This window comes from Halichoerus grypus, chromosome 6 (genome assembly GCF_964656455.1).
Source record: "Halichoerus grypus chromosome 6, mHalGry1.hap1.1, whole genome shotgun sequence".
In the NCBI taxonomy this organism is placed as follows: domain Eukaryota; kingdom Metazoa; phylum Chordata; class Mammalia; order Carnivora; family Phocidae; genus Halichoerus; species Halichoerus grypus.
The window spans coordinates 107,095,958-107,116,227 of NC_135717.1; the positions used below are offsets into that span (position 1 = coordinate 107,095,958).

At 36.2% G+C, this 20,270-nt stretch overlaps 2 protein-coding genes across 3 annotated transcripts in view; one reads left to right on the plus strand and one right to left on the minus strand.

Annotated features, from left to right (window-relative positions):
* Positions 1-6,506, minus strand: part of ABCD2 (ATP binding cassette subfamily D member 2) — a 69,893-nt gene extending 63,387 nt beyond the window's left edge. Inside the window, exons 1-2 of one of the 2 annotated variants that reach the window (XM_036074445.2) lie at positions 5,266-6,506; positions 3,317-3,497 (exon numbers count right to left, since the gene is read on the minus strand). In XM_036074445.2, coding sequence (XP_035930338.1) covers positions 3,317-3,497; positions 5,266-6,204 — 1,120 coding nt within the window. In that variant the 5' untranslated portion in view covers positions 6,205-6,506. The remainder of the gene's footprint in view (positions 1-3,316; positions 3,498-5,265) is intronic. The other variant, XM_036074444.2, reaches the window with a different exon arrangement.
* Positions 6,507-11,751: 5,245 nt separating this feature from the next.
* REDIC1 (regulator of DNA class I crossover intermediates 1) overlaps positions 11,752-20,270 on the plus strand; it is a 115,431-nt gene continuing 106,912 nt past the window's right edge. The window contains 1 exon segment of the mRNA XM_078075884.1: positions 11,752-11,884. Within this exon segment, the coding sequence (XP_077932010.1) occupies positions 11,862-11,884 (23 nt within the window). The 5' untranslated portion in view covers positions 11,752-11,861.

Sequence of the window (20,270 nt, forward strand, 5' to 3'; positions counted from 1 at the left end):
TTAGTGCTTCCACTAACCATCTGTGTGACCGTGGGCAATTCTGGGGCTCCAGACTAGATGACTTTGAAGCTCCTCTTCTGATGTGAAAATGGCATGATTCCACATGAAATTTCATAATGTGAACTTAAATATAAACATAATCCCGTCCTTACCATAAGATTTCACTTAAAGTTGTAGGTAAATAGTATAACAAAACTATTATAGAACTATTTTTCTTTTCTCCTCCAAAAAAAAAAAAGAAAGAAAAGAAAAATTATGCATGCTCTTCCTCCTATTGGTGTTTTTACCTCTGATTTGCTAATCATTTCCAAATGCCTTGCTCCTTTAACTACAGTAACCACGCCAGCAAACATCTATTGAGCATTTCTTATAAGGCAGGCAGTATTCTAAGTTTTACATATGTCATCTTCTTTAATCCTTGTAACTACCCTGCTATAATTTCCCCCACTTTGGAAATGAGAAAGTTGAAGCACAAAAAGGTTAAATGATTTGCTCATAGTTGCAGCCTTACATAGTAAGTAAAAGAGCCAGCATTTGAACCCAGAAAATCTGACTCCAGTGCTAACATGGTAGGAGTATAGTAAATATTAACAATTGCTGCCACCTAAGTTTTTACTATTTGCCGAGGACTGTTTCAAAGCACATTAAATGCTTTATATATAATTTCATAAGAATTCTGTGACATATATATTCTTATCCCTATAGTTAAGATGGGAAAACTGGGACATAAAAAGCTTATGTAACTTTCTCAAGGATGGATAAGTATTAAATAGCAGACTCAAAATCTGAACAGTGGCCTGCTTCTTTCTCTATTCATTTCTTTCTTTTCTCTATCCTACTTTTTCTCCTTTTCTCTTTGCCATACCTCTTTTATTCACCCATTTTTTTCCATGTATTTTTGTCTTGAAATACACAGTATCATGTACTTGATTCATCTCTAACATAAAGGGCAATACAGGGCATATGTGTAAATTAAGATTGAAGACAAGATTAGAATATAGGGTATATAATTCCAAGACCTAAAACCTCAAAGACATATCAGTATCTAAAAAAATAAATAAGTAATTTTATCTGAGTAGAATGGTAACTTAATATTTTCATGTGTTAAATTATTATAGGTAAAATATATTTAGTAAAAATATGCATATAAACATTATAAGCATACATGTAGTAACTTTAGAAATTACAGAAGATATTGAAGTGTACTCTCATAATATTGACATATGAATTCACTTTTTGTCTATGTAATTGTCATATTGCTTCTCTTTATATAAAATTTTCTTCTGAAAGGAAGCTTTAAGAATTACCTTGTTTATTTGCATAAATATAATCATTATCATAATTTCTATTTAAAATTTTAATGTTATTTCTTCAGTTTAATAAGATATTTTCAGGATTTGTAAGAATTATTTTTAAACATCTTATTACATCACCTACAGAAGATTGTTAGATTCTTTGCATACACTGTTTACTTCTAACTGTTCTCTGTGGGGTTAATTTGTCACCATTAATAGCTGCATTTTCTCTGTTCTATGTTCACTACTTCAGGGTTTTCTAATAAGACCAGTGCTTCCAAGGACTAACATAACGACACCATAATCTTTTCATTGGGGTTATCTCTAATATACATCATATATGAAACTTTTATCCATAAATTTAAAGGGACTCACTATAAATATCTGATAATTTTGTCAAGTTTCTTAGTAAAACTAATCTTAAGACCATAGGTTTTTAAGTGTCTTTTCTCTAATACTCTTTTGAAAAAGTAATTATTTCATTATGGAAGGATTAAGTCTAAAAGTATTATTACTAACTGTGCCCTTTTCAATATAAACTTATTAAAATTTTTTTAAAAATAAAATATGAAAACATAAAATTTAGTTTTCCTAGTGGTCTAAATACACTGACAATTAGACAGTTAAGTTGTGGAATGTATTTGGTATATGTAAAGTACTCTTCACAAAGGATTGACAAATCTTAATTTACTAAAGTGAACAATTTTAGGTTAAGAATGACTCAAATTTGATAAGTATTTTTGTAAGAATTAGTTAAAGCATTGAAGCACTGTTTGAATATATTAAATAAAAGGTAATTTTGTACTTGTTTTTATTAGATGACTTCAAACAAATAACTACTGATTCTCAATTCTATACCCAAAATAACTAATATAGTGTGAATTCTGTTATAGTATTATTAGTGTTGCCTTTTGTTTTCTAGATAATAATTGTCACCATATATCAAGAACATCAAGAATATGCTCTATACTTTATAAACATTCTTTTACTAAATCCTCACAATGACTCTCTGAAGTAGCCTTTCTGATTTTCATTTTATAGATGAGGAAACTGACTTTTAGAAAGTTTAATTACTATGACTAAGAGGATACAGGCAGGAAGAGGGAAAGCCAAGAGTTGAGCAAAGCTCTGTCTAATTACAAAGCCCATGCTTTTCTCTAGCGCCTTCAACACCAAGGCCAATTTTGGTCAAGTGGTTTTTAAAGAGGAGGGAGAATATTTTATTTTGGAGGAAGAGGAGAAAATGATGCTTCTTTAATTAATTCCTCCCTGCCCTTGCCAATTACAACCCAAACTCCCATCTTAGGTTTTATACAACATTGTAATGTTATCCTTCTTGCCCTTATCTTTTTTAGTTATTCCAAAGGATGAAAATGTTGGTAAAAGCCACTGAGACAGTGATAGAATAGAATTAGATGCCTGCAACTTGCTAACCCCTACCTCCACAATGCTACTAAATCATGCTATATAGGATGTTATCTGTATTACCTATAAGTAGAGGAGACTTTGTTCCATGGCAGGAAGCATTCCCTGAAATAATACTCCTGGTTCCTTCATGTAGTCAACCAGTTCTTCAAATCACAAATCAGGGCCAATCCAGTTATAGAATATTTATAGACTAAAAGCATAGGACGTGCAGAACTGAAGTTTACAACACATGGGGAGAACTTGTATAATACTCTCTTTGAAGGTATTAATTTGTTTTGAATTTTAGTGCAAACTAGAGAATCATTGTGTGTTAGACAGAATAATTAAAATTGCTCAAGGTTAACTCCTAGCAACACTGCATCAGAGATCTCTGAAATATCTCAGAACTAGAAAGGTATTTTGAGCCACTTGTCTTTTTTTTTTATATTGCTGATCTTATTATTGGATGTTGCAAGGTCTGCCATTGTTTCTGACCAATAATGACCATAGAATAATGACTGCAGACACAGTTTCACTCACACAAAACCAGCAGTGACACCTTCAAGAGAACTAATCTTAAACATATACTTGAGATTGAGCATAAATTTCATTACCACCATCTGCAAAGCCAGTTGCAGTGATAATAGGTACAGCCACCATAATCAGTCCACTGCTGCTCCAAACATACTTCATCAAAAATTGCTCTATCATGATGTACCACAAACGCTTGGATAAAATGAGGTTCATCTGATCTGCTAAAGCTTTGTAACTTTTCTGGAGTTGCTTCATTTCTACCTATGGAGGGAAAAAGAGATAAGAATTAACCTAGCATGAGCTATAAAATTAAATATTGTACGTTTGAGGACTTTCTTAAAAGACAAGTACATATTATTTTGTTTTACTTAGTATAGTATTTTTTTTTTAAAGATTTTATTTATTTATTTGAGAGAGAGAGAGAATGAGAGACAGAGAGCATGAGAAGGAGGAGGGTCAGAGGGAGAAGCAGACTCCCTGCCAAGCAGGGAGCCCGATGCGGGACTCTATCCCGGGACTCCAGGATCATGACCTGAGCCGAAGGCAGTCGCTTAACCAACTGAGCCACCCAGGCGCCCACTTAGTATAGTATTATCTATGATTCTAAGAACCAATAAATATAGATCAATATCAGGAGTAACCATTATTATCTAGTTTTGGTCACACCTGTATTATTTTTTAAAAACATAATACTCAGTCAATATAATGTTAAGTATAAAATACATATAAGTGATTTATAACTATGATTTCAAAATTATATGTATAAGATGTTAAAAATAAATAATATCCTATAGGACAGGAATAAACAATGTTAGAACCTTATCTTTTTTGATCAAACCAAAATATCTAAAAATAAAGACAAGACACGTGTAATTAGACTCCACTTTTGAACTAACTCAATTTACTGGATTTTGTCTTAAATGCAAGAAGTCCACGGCATGCTATAATTTACATCACTGAGTTCAATGATTCAAGAGGAATGACCAATCAGTATGATTAATATAACACATGAGACCAATTTTCAAGAGGGAGTAGAAGTCCTAAATTTGCTTTAAATTTTCTTCTTCAGGTTGCTACTACTTTAAAATTTTTTTGATAATTGATGATGCTTCCAAAATTAAATAATTCTATTTGGTAATTAAAATACCATTTTCAGCTTTAGAGTTCCTTAATATTTCATTGGCAAATTCACTTGTATTAAGATTTCAGATGCATCACCTTAAAAATTTCCATCATAGTTAATATTCTGAAGTTACTTTAATGCACTGCAAGCTTATGTAATTAGGCTAACTATTTTAGGGACCTACTTGATGTTGAAAATCTTTAATATTTAAAAATAACATTGTGGAACTCCTTTTCTCATCCTCATTTTTTCTCTAATCTTAGCTTTTCCCTCAAAGCTAGGCAAAATTTCATTTCACTGCCTCATTTTATCTGTCTCAAAATATGGTGCTGAACATTAACTAAGAGTAATGCAAATGCTATTTGTGAGACACATTCTCCTGCAATTCTGAGGACTGAGGTCATTCCATTGACCAGACACACAAAATTGTCAAACTTGTCTTTCACGTAAAAGCATGGGTTTTTTCCCTTCTTGAAAAACAAAGGAACAACAACAAGAATACCATCCTAAATTTTCCATCTCAGTGGAAATGTGTTTACTGAGTTTCCAAACAAAAATTTTCTTCTAATGCTCTAGGACCAACCAGTTAGAATTTAAGTTTTAGGAAAATGCTTTGGAGAGAATTCTGAGCATATTTGGATAGTTACTGAGGCTAAGTAGACTGTTTTTCAGATTGCTGAAAACCTTATCCCCATGAAACTTCAGAAAAGTTTGCACTCCACAGTTCTTTAACAGCTTGTAACTAGAAAGGTAAGGAAGCATATATTTCAATACAGGTTTAGATGTCACAGAAATCTAAAACGTTAAAGAAGTGGGTCCGTCAACAGGACAACAGATGGTATCTAGCACTGCAGTGGCAGCTGGAAGACTCTCACATTTCACTCATCACCTTAATTTCTATCTTACCTTATGTCCTCTGTAAAAGGCAATTTCTTCGACATTGGCTATAATTCTGGAGTGCACATACCGCAAATAGCCTTTTCTGTGAGCTTCTTCAGCCACCAATTTACCAAATTTGGGAGAGCAGGCTTTCAAAACTTTAGCGGTGGCATATACCACAAGTCCTGCTAACAAGGTGGGCCCAATTGGGCTCGCTCCTCGGGAGGTAGCAGTCTGGATCAGCGTATAGGAGGTCAGGATTACATCTAAAATAGGTTTGGTCAGATTGGAATATAAGTGAGCCACAGACTGGGAGAACATCATAATGTCCTCAGTAAGAGATTGGTCAGGGTTTGCCAGCCTCCCATCCATATTGATCACCTTATAATAAGTCTGATTTGTAAAATAGGTTTCATAGGCATGGTCCACCAGGCGAGTTCTGAAGGCCAACGCCAATTTGCACTCCAGGTACCTGATTGCACTGTTAACAAAGGTGGCAGGGATGGCAATCATAAGCCACTTAGTTAATTTGATGATGAAAGTCCGAGGCTTCTTTTCCACAATGCTTTTCACGATTTTTCCATCCAGACCAGCCACATAGATAGACAGAAAGGTTCTTGAGATTAGAGCCACCGAGTGGAGGCAGAGCCAGCCTGTTTCAGTGGTCACAAGTTTTGGAAAGAGAATTTTCCGAAGTTCTAGTAGCTGTTTGAAAAAATCTGCATTCACTCCAGGACAAGGTTTTTTACAAGTGTTCTCGGTGCAATGCAGTATTTCTCTGTTCTCTGCGGCCGGATAAACTGCTTCTTTTTTCTTCCTGTGGCCAGATTGCTTTAAACGCTTGCCAATGATGGGATAGAGTGTTTTCAGAGCATATGCGGCAGCCACCAGGCAGGCAGCCCTTTTAACAGCACTCGATCTGGTCCATTTCACCCGATCAGCTGCTGCATATAGCATATTTGTCATTTTCCCAGTTACCCAAACAGGCTTCAAAAAGAATTGGTTTTAAAAGATCATGCTCCACGGGAATCCCCAGCAAATGTTTCAGAAAGTCCTACAGCGTTCGATATTCTGCAGCATTTCCCCTCTTCTGGTTTTTGCTTTTTGTTTTTGTTTTAATTTTGTTCTGCTGTGACAGATGCAGCAGAGCTCAGGCTGCTCGGCATCTACCGGGATGAATCCCTCAGAAGCTCAAGCTGCACCAAGCCGCCCCAGGCTCCTCCCTCTCAGGCTCCTCATTGGCTGGGAGAGCGGTGGGACCTCGGAATCCTCGCTGCCTCCCTTTGAACCTTGAAAATGAGGAGAGAGCGAAACGAATTACATCTTTAAACAGGAGTTCAAAGAGTTAAATGTCTATTTTTGGAGAGGTCGAATCAGGGCAGCTGCTGGCGACAAAACCTGCCCCAGCTACTGAGCATGCTCAGCGTCACTTAGAAGCCCACAGAAGTTTCAGAACATACATCTCTTTTCTAAGGTTTTAGTAGGTACCACAAGGGGAAGAGTAAAAAGAAAGGGAGATTTTCAAGAGCTATAAAACGAGATGAGGGAGAAGGAACAAGGGAGATGAGGGAAGAGGGACAAGAGGGTTAACATAAAAAGAATCTGAAAAGGATATGCAATGAATCTAAAATGGAGAGAGAAGAAAGTGACAAGTTTAGAGGACACTGGAAAGAACAAAGTATCAAATACTTAGATCTGTTTTTTTGGTGCCGCTCCCCTCCCCCCATTTTATTTTTTTCTCTTTGTGATATCACATGAAGTCCTAGAACCTATCAGACAAGTTGTGGTTGAGGGTTTTTTTTGTTTTTTTGTTTTTGTTTTTTGTTTTTTTTTTGGTAAATAAATAGAAGTCTTCTGTATTATAAAAAAATAATTATTTGCTATACTTTCATCTCCGTGTTTACTTATCCTTATAATAAAAATCTTCCAGGGGCGCCTGGGTGGCTCAGTCATTAAGCGTCTGCCTTCAGCTCAGGTCATGGTCCCAGGGTCCCGGGATTGAGCCCCGCATCAGTCTCCCTGCTCAGTGGGAAGCCTGCTTCTCCCTCTCCCTGCCGCTCCCCCTGCTTGTGTTCCCTCTCTCGCTGTGTCTCTCTCTGTCAAATAAATAAATAAAATCTTAAAAAAAAAAAATCTTCCAGCCCCATAACTATTATTTTTAGCAATGGAGCATATTTATTTACAATGTGACTATTAAATAAACCAGTGCAATGTTTCACTTCTTCCATCTCCTTGTGTCCTTTATATAGTTGTCGCTTGGAGGTATGTGACTCTATAATCAAAAGTTAACCATTTGGGAATCCAACTGGAGTTAGATGGTGGAAATAGCTTCTCCAGAACCTTACTTATTTTTCAAGAGTTTTGTTTGTTTGTCTTTGTCTTTTTCAAGCTTTTGTTTTGTTTCTTTTGTTTAGGCTTAGAGATAATCTTCTGGTTACTTCCCATTTCCATCTTGGTTATTTGATAAAAACCAAGTGTGTTAAGAAAAATTCTGTACATCACGAATGGAGGACTTAAACTGCTAACTAGTCAAGCAAAATTCTGCATATTTAAAAAAATGTAAAGGGACTTTTTTTTTAAGGTAAGGATGGGTATATCCTCGAATATGCAAAAACATTTTTGCTTTCCCACCTGCCCCCCTCTCCTCTCCCCCATACACAGCATAAACATACACATTTCTAGTCATCTGGAAGTCTGGGAAAATATGCATTAAACAGAGGTTGGCAAATTACAACCCAACCAGTGAGCAAAATTTGGCCCTTGAGCCAAGAATAGCTTTTACATTGTAAAGTGGTTGAAAATACATCAGAAGAGGTGCGCCTGGGTGGCTCAGTCAGTTAAGTGTCTGCCTTGGGCTCGGGTCATGATCTCAGGGTCCTGGGATCAGCCCCCACGACGGGCTCCTTGCTTAGCCAGGAGCCTGCTTCTCCCTCTCCCCCTGACCCTCTCCTGCTTGTGCTCTTGCTCTCTTGTTCTCTCTCATAAAGAAATAAAAATCTTAAAAAAAAAAAAAAGAAAATACATCAAAAGAGGAAGAATATTTTGTGACATGAAACTTTTCTGAAATTTTTATTTCGGCATCCAGAAATTAAGTTTTATTGGAACATATTGATACCCATTTATTTATTTATTGTTTATGGTTTTCAAGCCACAGTGACAGAATTGAGTAGATGAAACAGAGCCTAAATATTTACTACCTGACTCCCTTCGGAAGAAGTTTGCCAACCCCTGTGATAGAATATAAAACTTGTTTCAGTGTTGAATGATCTTCATTATTTATTTAACTATGAGTAAAGAACTCTTCTGACATTTATAAGTAACAATATTCGTAAACTTTAAAAATTCTTTTCCCATGCACTTATATTAATTCCATTAATCATCACAGGTCTCTTTTCATTTGTTTGCATTCAATTCAGCAAATTTATAATGCATGAGTGGCAAATTCCTGCAAGTCTCTTTGAGAGTTGGCCATATTAGCTGGCACAATCATTTCATTAAGACTTTCTAAGTCTGTATTTAGAGATCATAGTGTTATAGTGGTTATTTTCAACATCTTTTATTCCTAATTTTATGCTTTTCATGTGTCAGAATAAGGCTGTCTGACATTTATAAATTTTAATTCTTGATGTCACATCTCCTGACTGTGACAGGACAAGTGGAAGTCCAGGGTAAACTTAAGTGGGAATGACAGGAGGATGTTCAGCCAGGCAGAACATGCTACACAGAGGGATGTGTAGGTCAGAAAGAAGCTGGCAGTCGAGGAAAGTGGCTTACATGACTGGCATAGGACAGCCATTTCATAGAAGGAGCAGTGCAGTGGGACTCTAGATGCAAAGAACATTAGAGACCCAAACAGGCCCACACTTAGTTGTAGGTTGATCAGTTTACCAACTGATACTGAGGCTGGGGTACAGGAGCAAGCTTTTAACGTGTGGAGTGAAAGACTTGTTAGAATGAGGATGTAGGTATGAGGAAAATAAGACAGAGATTTGGTTGCTAGAATTGTATACAAGGAAAGTTGAAAGCCAGTTGCTGGAACTGGGGAAGAGGTCAATGTGAGATTTGACTTGATGTTGAGCCCCTTTAGTACAGACCTAACTAAAACCATTTAAATTCTACTCCCACCCTTCATTCCACCCTGCTCCCAAAGGTCAGATTTGGTCCTAGCATCTGAGACTATGTTCCAGCCTTCAGGAAATTCAGAGGAAGAATTCAGGATGATAGGAAACCAGATAGGTAATTCCAGCTGGAAATATATGTCACTTAAGTAAGAAAGTAAGAATGTCAAGGTACTTCTTTCATTTTTTCTACCGGCAATAAACAGTTAAAATAAAGATAATGTTAATTTGCTTTGAATTCCAAGTTAGGTGAGAAAAAGGAGGTTGAAAAAAATCACTTGTTACTACACTAAACGTAATTCAGCCTAATTTCTACTCAAGCTTCTTTAACTTTACATGTGTTTGTGTGGAAAAGTATTAAAATTTTCTTAAGAGGGGAGAAAAATCTTAGAAAATGAATGAAAATTAAAAATAAGTAATAGTTATCAAATTACTCTGTTCTCAAGTGTGATTTTTTTTTTTTTTTTTAAAGTAGGTTCCATGCCCAGGTGGAGCCCAGTGTGGGGCTTGAACTCATGACCCTGAGACTAAGACCTGAGCTGAGATCAAGAGTCAAATGCTTAACCAACTGAGCCAGCTAGGCGCCCCTTAGGTGTGATATTCTTAATGTCAGTGTCAAAGTGAATACTACCAGTATCCATGGAAGAGCCAGATTAAGTAGATTTTGTATATATTCAAGAATATATATAAAACATATTAAACCATATGTTTTATAAACTGTAAAACATCAGAAATGATTTTTATAGTAGATCTACATATACAAGCATATAAATAAAAATATATATAATGTAGATAATATATATGTTGTACGTTTAGATAGTAAATCACCAGGAAGTAAATATTTTTTTAGTAATAAAGATAAAGGTTTAAGAATTTTATATGGATTTCCTTTCACCAAATGCTAAGTATTCATCTGTGCTGTATTCCTTTCTTGAACTGTTTCCTGACCCAAGAGATTACCTAATTGCCCTATTGGCCCTAAAATAGCACTGTGTTTGACTCATTATCTATCGGATCATGTTAGTCTTATTCATGTGAGGCATAAACAACACTAAAGATGAGATCTTAGGTCAACATTTCAGCTGTTACAAGTAACCACCTAATAACTGTTTAATAAGGAAATGTCTTTTGCTGTGAAGGAAAAATCAGCAAATATCTTGTCCGAAGATGTGTCTCATAGATTAATTTTTTCCTTAGCCTAACTTACCACTTCTACTGCCTCTCTGTGACTGGAAGGAAAGCAGTGAGAGTTCTTGATTTCTCAGTAAGTTGATCAACCTCTCCTTTATTGTCCTTTCACATATAATACATCAAAAGAGTCAGTTAATCCTTTAGCAGATTATTTTCCCCTTTTAGTTAATTTAGTCAATTTGTACCTGTTTAAAAATGTTGAAAGTAGGAAAGGCTAATAACTCTGGGTCATTGCTTCTGCCTTGGCTTATAGTTTAGTTACTGAAAAATGACCAGCCACTCCATGTGGAAGACGAATTTGTTCTGAAATGCTGTATTACCTGGTCTAATTCAAACCAATAATAGGTATACTTTGGTGAATTTTTATTTTAAAAATCAGTATTTACATGATTAAACAAGATATCTACCCTGGGACATAATCCTATTTTATGTACTTCTTCCCAATGACTTAACAGAAAATATATTTGAATAGGTTAAATTCTGGAAAATAATCATGACAGTGGGGGGGAGGGTACTTTGTGCATTTATTTGGGACAAGAGATTTCTAGTTTCCAACCAAAATATCATAGAACAGTTTGTAGGATAAATGTTTTATGAGGATATACAAACATAACAGAAATGAACAGCAAAATCCAATTTTTGTTTGGAGATTTTTTCAGTAAGAATTTGAGAGTCTTTGGGCCTTTACAGGTTAAATAAAATTTTGATCACTCTCAGAAACTCAAAATGTACAGAATAGTAAATCACTACGGTGCAACGTTCCTAATAAACAACTGTTTACTGAATATTAAAACAGTATGTGAAAGATACTTAAAGGATTTGGATGGGGTGTGATAAGTGGGAATGCAAGCTTCATCTTTAGGATTAGGGATCGTATAACTTTGTCTTTGCCTTCTTTTTCTCCCCCAAGTCTGATCTTTGATCTGAAAAAGAAGGCTGAGACCAATACAGGACTAAATAAAATTATGGTGGAGGTGGCTTGAAACACTAACCCTGTGGCCACAGTCCGAAACTTCATTTACTTAGGCTTCCCTTGCCTGAGCGGTTAAAACTGCTGATTCCTCTTCGCTTATGCGGACTGGCTGCTCTCCCACAGCGTCCCTTGCGGCCCTATCAGGCTACTGTCTCCGCAGAAACCGCAGAGGCTTTCGGGAAGCTCGCAAGAAGCCCGCCTGGGCGCAGAGGCTGTCGGGAGGCTGGATCAGAGCGCCCCAGAGGCCGGGAAGAGGTCGGCTGAGGCTGAAGAAGCTGTGGAGTGGCAGAGAGCGGAGACGTCTGAGCTCCCGCCTTTGGGGCCTCAGAAGTTTCTGAGAGATGAATTGGGTCGGGGGATCCCGGTGAGTTGTGCTGCTGGAGCTTGAGACTTAGGCCTTGAGTCCCTGTACATTCATTCCCGTAAATGGCGCCTCTTTCCTAATCCCTGGAGGGGCAGGCATAGCCTGAGCTGGAGAGACCTTGCCACCAGTGTGTCCTTTCATTGGTAGCCGAGCTGGGAGACCCTAGTCACCACCTCTCTGTTATAAACCAAAAGTAAATCGGTTCTCCCCACAGTCTTTCCAAAGGCTTCATGTGTGGGGCCCACCGTGGGTGAGGTTTTCTGCGCTCAGTCCCCCGTGTCCCACGTCTTCCTTCTCTAATGAGGCCTCTCAGCACCTGAGCCCCCTTCTGCCTTCTTCCCGCCTCTGCCTCTCTCTCGGGAGAAATTTTTTTTCTCGGGCAATATATAGTTTCTGCATGAATTTGGAAAGTATTATGGAAGAGACCATTCCTTGCTGTCCCTAAATCCATTGGGGGGGGGACGGTGGCAGTATCAATCATAAATTTAATTTAGTTTGCTTTTTTAAAGGGAGGTAAAGTGAACAGTTTTAAGATTTGTTTGAGCAGGCGCGCGCATGCGCGCATGTGAGCTCAAGCGGAGGGAGGGGCAGAGAGAATTTTCAAGCCGACTCCCTACTGAGCAGGGAGCGTGACTTGGGGCTCTATCCCAAGACCCTGAGATGATGACCTGAGCTGAAATCAAGAGTCTGTGGGTTAACCAGCTGAGCCACCTAGGTGCCCCTAAAGTGAACAGTTTTTAATTGCAATAACTTAGAATTTGCAATTTATTTTGTATTTAGCATTAATCACATAAAGCATGATGGGTTGACAGTGTAGTTTTATATAACATTTTCATTACTATTGGCCTACAGTCCATTAGGATAGAAATAATGTGGGCCTGTGATTTCATTTGATGAAATTCCTTGAGGAAAGGAATTTTTAAAATTGAAATACTAATCTGTTAAATACAATTTTCATCACAAGTAGACCTAGAGGAGTGGTGATATGGTTAGAATATAATACATTTACATTCTAAGGAATTTTGTAAGGAGAAAGACAGCTTTTGTGTACACCAAGTATTGTAACTATGCCCAGTAATTTTAGCAGAAGCATTTATTCTGTTGAAGAATATGTTAGCATTGTATTTTAGAAATGTCTCTGAATTAATTCTGGCTGGTGTTCTAGCATCACACTTCTACTTTGAATTTTCCAAAATTCACTTACAGGCTTCGCAAGATTTAGGTGATATGTGATTATAATTTGATGTTTTTGAATTTGACAGTCTTTAAAATGTGAATATTAAATGAGATATGAAATCATTTCACAAATGCTTAAGTACTGTTAAAATGTAGGTGCCATTATTCTCTCATATATTTAAAACTTTTGGCTATTTAAAGAGTAATATTTTAATTGCTATTGGGAGGATGCAAAAGCAGTATACTGCAGGAAACTTAGTCGAGCGGTGTGTTTCTCAAAATGAGGTAGTGCTGTGCCTGGAGGTATTAGGTACCACTGGGGCTTAAGAAACCACAGAAGAAACATGACACCTCTCCCTGGAGCATCAGTTTTACTCAGGGATTAGAGAAGAAAATATTTTTAAATTTAAACAAACATGGATACATTATGGAGTAAAGTGCAAAACTCTTGCGATACTTTAAGGTAAAATCTGCAATTTTTAATATATTTTCTTGGGGGAATGGACTCCTTAGGTTAAACCCCAGATTGGTAATGATACAATGAGTATTTCCATTTTCTACTATCACAGTAGCAAGGGTGAAAAAGATTAGTTGATCATGATATTATGATCATGAGGCCCTAAAGGGCCTCAGAATCCAAGACAGTGCTTAATAATGACTACTAGCTGCTGATTAGAGCTATTATAGAACAGACATTTTAATCCATATCCCAGTCCATCCTAGAGTACTTATTACCCTCCATTATTAGAGTTGTTTTTTTTTTTTTTAAAGATTTTATTTTATTTATTTGACAGAGAGAGACACAGCGAGAGAGGGAACACAAGCAGGGGGAGTGGGAGAGGGAGAAGCAGGCTTCCCGCTGAGCAGAGAGCTTGATGTGGGGCTCGATCCCAGGACCCTGGGATCATGACCTGAGCCGAAGGCAGCCGCTTAACGACTGAGCCACCCAGGTGACCCTAGAGTTGGCAGGTGACCCTAGAGTTGGTTTTTGGTTGAAAATTTTGAGAACTGTTAAGAACTTAAATATAGACAAATGAAATAATTGGAGAACATTTACAAAGCTCCATCAGAACTCCCTGGGGGCGCGGGGAGAACTCCCTCAGAGCATTCAACATTAATTAAACAAATAGGTTGTCACATCCCTCCCTGTTTAGGGCATTGTTAATCTCTGTATGGGGTGGGGGAGGGAAATTCAGAAAAGAAAAAGATGTAATTTTGATCCACAAAAATAATCTGTGGTAGAATGGTGAGAATAGAATTAGGTAAATGACTATAATACTGACTAGTTAAATAGCACTTAATATTAAAACAAGCACTGTTATAAGTGCTTTTTACATATTAGCTCATTTACTCTTAACAAGAATCTCATGAGGTATATACAGATGTTATCCCTATTTTAGTGATGGGGAAACTGAGGCACTGTTAAGGTTAAGTGACTTTCCCAAGGTCAGCCAGCTAATCAGTAGCAGAGTTAGGATTTGAGAACAATGTGCTTAACCACTATGCTATGCTGTGTAGAAACATGAGTATTGTAAAAGTGGCACATGTAAAGGGCTGTGGATACTTAGAGAACAGAGAAACAGGAAATTACATGAAGCCTTGAAGGCTAGTGATATTGCACAGAACAAGCACCATAGAGAAGCAATGAAGCACAGGTTCTTAAAATTTGAAAAGGAGGTGAGATAAATAATTGATCAAATTGGAGACCTAGTTTTTAGCAAGGCTTAGAAGAGATGGGTTGAGAGGGGAGGTATTAAAGAAATTGAAAGGGTTATTTGTCAGACAGCCCGTGGGTCTGCATTAACACAGGAAACCAGTAAGGGGCTTTACAGATTTTTGATAAGGGAATTAAAGAAGCAGGTTATAGCAGTTTATGTTTTGATCATAGCAGTCTGATTGTATACACAACATGGAAGCAGAGAATTCTTGTATGTTGTAGGAACCTGATAAGTTTAATTGCAGAATCATTTGGTAGAATTTTTATTTAATTTTTAAAAAAGATTTTATTTATTTATTTTAAAGGGGGGCGGGTAAGGACAGAGGGAGAAAATCTGAAGCAGACTACCTGCTGAGCTTGTAGCCCCATGCGGGCGCGATCCTGCCACCTCCAGATCATGACCTAGCTGAAACCAAAAGTCAGACGCTTAACCGACTGAGCCTCCCAGGCGCCCCAATAGGAGAATCTTTATAATTGCAAAGGTCTTTACAGTTTTTCTTGGCATAAAACAAACTTGGCATTTGATTTTTTGCTACTCTTCAGTTTGGGGACTCTTACAGTCATACATAAAGTGTCTTGTTTTTTTTTTGTGTGAAATAAAAAAGGGAAAGGATTCATGGCTAGGGAAGAAGTAAGCTTCCCTTATATTTTTCTTTTCAAAATTACTTGCTTTGGCTTTAGTGTTATAGTTTGTGGACATTTTTGCAAGATATCATAACATTTCATTTCAGTCTCATTTTGGTTAGAGATTTGGTCTGAGAGTAATTTACATGTCTATGATAGCAATTCCCAATCGGCTGTCTCTGAAACTTACTAATCTTGGTAATGTCAGGTTTTTCAATTTAATAGTCTGTTCTTTCTTTTTTTCCAAGATTATATATATATTTTTTATTTTAAAATTCCCCTCCCCTTTTAAGTCCTTTCTTGACAGAGTTAAAATATCAGTCATTTGTCAGTCTTGCCAATTAAAGTTTTTTTTTCTTTCTTTTACTTGTCTGGGAATCATTGCTCTAGAACTCTGATTCTTGTTTTATACTTTCTATAAGTCACTTAGACCCTGTATTTTCCTACTCAGATTGAGGTATAAATTTGAGACAGGACAGGTATAACCACTGATTTTTTTTTTTTTAAGATTTTATTTATTTATTTGAGAGAGAATGAGAGAGAGCACATGAGAGGGGGGAGGGTCAGAGGGAGAAGGAGACTCCCTGCAGAGCAGGGAGCCCGATGCGGGACTCGATCCAGTGACTCCAGGATCATGACCTGAGCTGAAGGCAGTCGCTTAACCAACTGAGCCACCCAGGCGCCCTAACCACTGATTTTTTAAAATTTGGACATGATGCTCTTTTATTTTCCTATTTATTGGTCAGTGACTTGTTTCACCAAATTCATAGCCACCTCATACATGAAGGTGTTAGGAAGATAGAAGAGGAAGGAGAGTAAAAGGATGTATCCAGTCTTTGGGCTACAATATGCGTTTTAGATGAGTTCGACTATAGATGGACTATATTGCACTATATATGAAGTATAAGAAAAAATTTTTTTAATTAGGGGAAATTAATTTGCAACTTAGATTGAATAATGCAACCAGTGTCATAAGATGGACACAGATAAATTTCTGTTTAAATTTAGGTAAGGGAGAGGTTTGCATTTGTAAATGTAGGCCTAGACCATTTGTACAAAATATTTGTTGAGTGCTGTGTACCAAGCACTGTGCCAGGTAGGCATGCAAAATAATGAAATTTAGTCTCTTTCTGAGAGATTTATATTTTATTGAGGGTGGGGATATGACATGCCATTAAGTTTGAAAATGTTTAAGGTAAGGGGCCAAAATGCATGCTTTAAGAAATAGATACTCTGAACAATAATAGTAGAATATAGGATAGTTTTAGCTGAAGCTTTGGCAGTCAGAAACAAGAATAAAGGATAGTTTAGACGGAGAAAACAAAGATGCAAATAAACATTACATAAGTAGTTGGAGATAAGATTATATATTTAAATATTTAAAATGTGTGTATGTGTCTGCTTGATAGTGAGGTTGAAAGCCAGACTGAGAAGTTGAAATTTAATCTGTTATTGAGTCATACAAATTTGGAAGTAACACAATCAAAATTGTAATGACTGTGATATTAGTGTTATGTAGTTTGGAAATAGTGGAGGAAAAACTTTAAGATAATGATACCAGTTAGGATTCTGCTGGGGGAAAAAAAAGTTAATACTATTTTTCCATTTTCTGGTATCACTGTATATTCTCCAATTCAAATTAACACAAGTCCTAACTCGTTTTGTAGGTTTCATGGGCCGTGTGATTTTCGGTTAATTATTAACCCTCTCCATACAAGGGCAGAACCTTCTGTATGGAAAAATAATGCAAAATCACGACTACAAAATTAGATACAGGGCTTGGAAGGGGCATTTTCATGTTAAGGGCCCTGAAGCTTAACCTTAATTAACTTTACAATAAACTCTCTTTATAGTAAATTAGTCTCTGTGCATCTTTATCTGTTAAATGCACTGTGAACATTGCCCCGTTTGCCTGATGCAGTCATGATTTATGCTTGCGGTCCTAGAGGCATGCCCAGTTTAGCATGTGTCTAGGGAGTTTTTGTTTTTTAACTAAAGAAACTACCATTACTGTTTATGTTAAAATGAGCCCAGATAGATTCAATGAGTGGCCTATGTTTTTTTTTTTTAATTTCTGCTGCCATGGTCTGTATTAGTGCATGAGCCGAGTGTGCAGTGAAGAGAGTTCTCACTTTAACATGTGGTTAAATCTAAAGACATGCAATGATAACTCGGGAAAGACACTTTCCAGATCGAAGATAATTAACTACTCTTTTTGAAGACAGAATAGAGGGCACTAGTTGATAGGGTGTGCTGGGACATGAGCAGCTAGGGACAATTAACTTACTGGTTGGGGTTGCAGAGGTATTAAATGCCGCTGTCCCTGCTGGCCAGTTGTACCAGCTAGTTGTGCTATAGCAAGCTAAAGTCTGAGTGATTTGTATAGCTGCCATACCAGAGGGTGGGGTCATTATGAAACATGGGAAATTTTAGGTTAGATGTAAGTGAAATTATAAGGAATAGAGGCTAAGCTCCTGTCCTGTTAGAGAGCATACAAAGATTAGTAGGAATGTTGTTGCTGTAATGATTTTTGTCAACTATTTTTTTTATATTGTTTGGTAATGCTTTTGTAATCTTTTTGGTAGCAGAGAACTCAAAGGAAAATTAATGCTTAAAAATAAATTAAGTACTGATATTTTGTTTATAAGTTGATGATGAACCTGTAAGTTATGCACAAAATTTTTACCAACAATTTAGCATCTCTCCTGTTTATATCATTGACTACATGACAAGCTGAAGACACAAATCTACTGAAAAAGCATCAGGATTTACTGTCAGATTTAGTAGTTATTTTAAGGAGATGATAGTGGCGAACAATAATTTGACACATGTAACTGCAGAACATTGAAGATAAAAAATTATATCTGCAATGATAATGTGAATACACATTTGGTGGATTAAAGCCTCATGTGTTAAAGAGGGTTCTTACTAAATTATGTAACCTATGTGACCAAGGTATACTTGGATTGATTGTGGTTTACACATATTTCATAGTTGCATCCAAAGAAGCTTGATATTTTACCAAATGGAAGCTGCAGTTGTCAAAATTTTGAACAATTTTATATATGCACAGTTAATGTAACTGAATTACAGTGTTTCTGAGACAATACTAATGTTGAAAAATACTTTGGCATGTCATTATAAGCTCTCTCTGCTGCCTTTCATTAATTGAATTTCATAAACATTTGAGTCTTTGAAGAATTACTTTGTAAATCAATCCATGTGTCTTACATTGTTTTGAACATTTTTATAAGCAAGTCCTCTAAATTTTGGTGACATTTTGTTAAAAAAAATCTTTATTCAAAATAAATAAGTCTTTATGCCATAAATAGAGTGGAAAAACTTGAACATTTGAAGCTTTAGTGAATTAAAATTATTGAAAATAAAGTTTTTGAGATTTAATTGTGAATAGCCTGAAACATACATTCATGTTGGGGTATCATTCACTTTCTAAAATCTCTTCCACTATGTGACTCAGGAGATGGCTGCTCATGTTTATCATTGTAGCCTGTAACTGTGAAATAATGTTTTCTTTGTGAAAATACTATAAAAATTCAGTCTGTAAGAACTTACTTAATTTAGGCCCCGTATTTTGAGTATTAGATTTCTGCCTTATTGATTTGACAATTTTTTCTCAATACCTTACCTTTTATAATTTATGCATCTCTAAAAACTTTTTTCTCGTATTATAAGAAAAAAATTTATGTAAAAGCCATAATGTTCTACATATATCGTTACTATTCCTGACACATCAGGTAGACCTGTCTTAGTTTTGTGGAAAGCCAATGTAAGTACTTTTTCTAGGCTAGTTACTGTCCTGAATCTTAATAAGTTTGCTAGCTAACAATGTTGGATTATGATCTTTTAGATTAAATTAATTTCAGTGTAATACGAGCTATAAAATACTGTTTTTCGTTTGTTATTGCTCTATTTTATTTACATTTTCCACTTTTAATCACACTTAAGATACTATTACAAGATCTTAACAGTCTGGAAACAGTTTCTTTTGCATGGCACCATGCCACTAAAAAATAAACTATGCAGCAAACTAAAAAGCAAAACAAAAGAAACAAAAAATTCAAGACAGTTAAGACATATGATACCCATAGTATTTAATTCATATTGTAGTTTCAATATCTCCTGCATACTCCATGTAAAATGTATGTTAGTGTTGTTTTTTATCTTTGTCAACCTCTTGCCTTTGTGTCTTTTTTTTTTTTTTTAAGAAAGTATTTCTTCAGCCCTTTTCTTTAAATCTTTCCTTACTAGAAAGCATAGCAAGGGCCAGAATGCTCTGATACATTACTGTAGTCAGCATGCTTTTGTTTCTTTGTGTGTTTCTGTGTCTCTGTTTTCTCATCCCTTATCCTTTTTCCTCCTTCCCTCCCCCATCTCTTAACTTCTTTCCCTCCCTTAACCTTTTTACACCTCTCTATTTTACTGTATTCTTTCTTACAATGAATAATGTAACAAATATCTATATTCCTGCTTCCCAGAATTGATAACTTGTAGAGTGTTCTGTGAACAGGTTATGACCTACTACTGATTTTCTTTTAGTGTGTAGCTATAATGGCAACTAATATTGTTCATTCTTCTATTGAAAGAGATGGTTGCAATATATTTTTTAAAAAATCCATTTCCCTGAATAACATAGTAATTGCTGTTAAAAAGATTAGCCTCATTCCCACCTCCACACCTCTAATTATCTAGTATAAAGGCAAAATTTAGAGAAACTCTTAAAGTTATATAAGTGCATATAAATTTCATGAAGAAACTTGCATATGATTAGGGCCTTGAGGGTATTGAAAGTTTTGAATACTGAAGTGTGGTGGGAGAAGTGTCCATATAAGGAGAATAAAAGCATATACT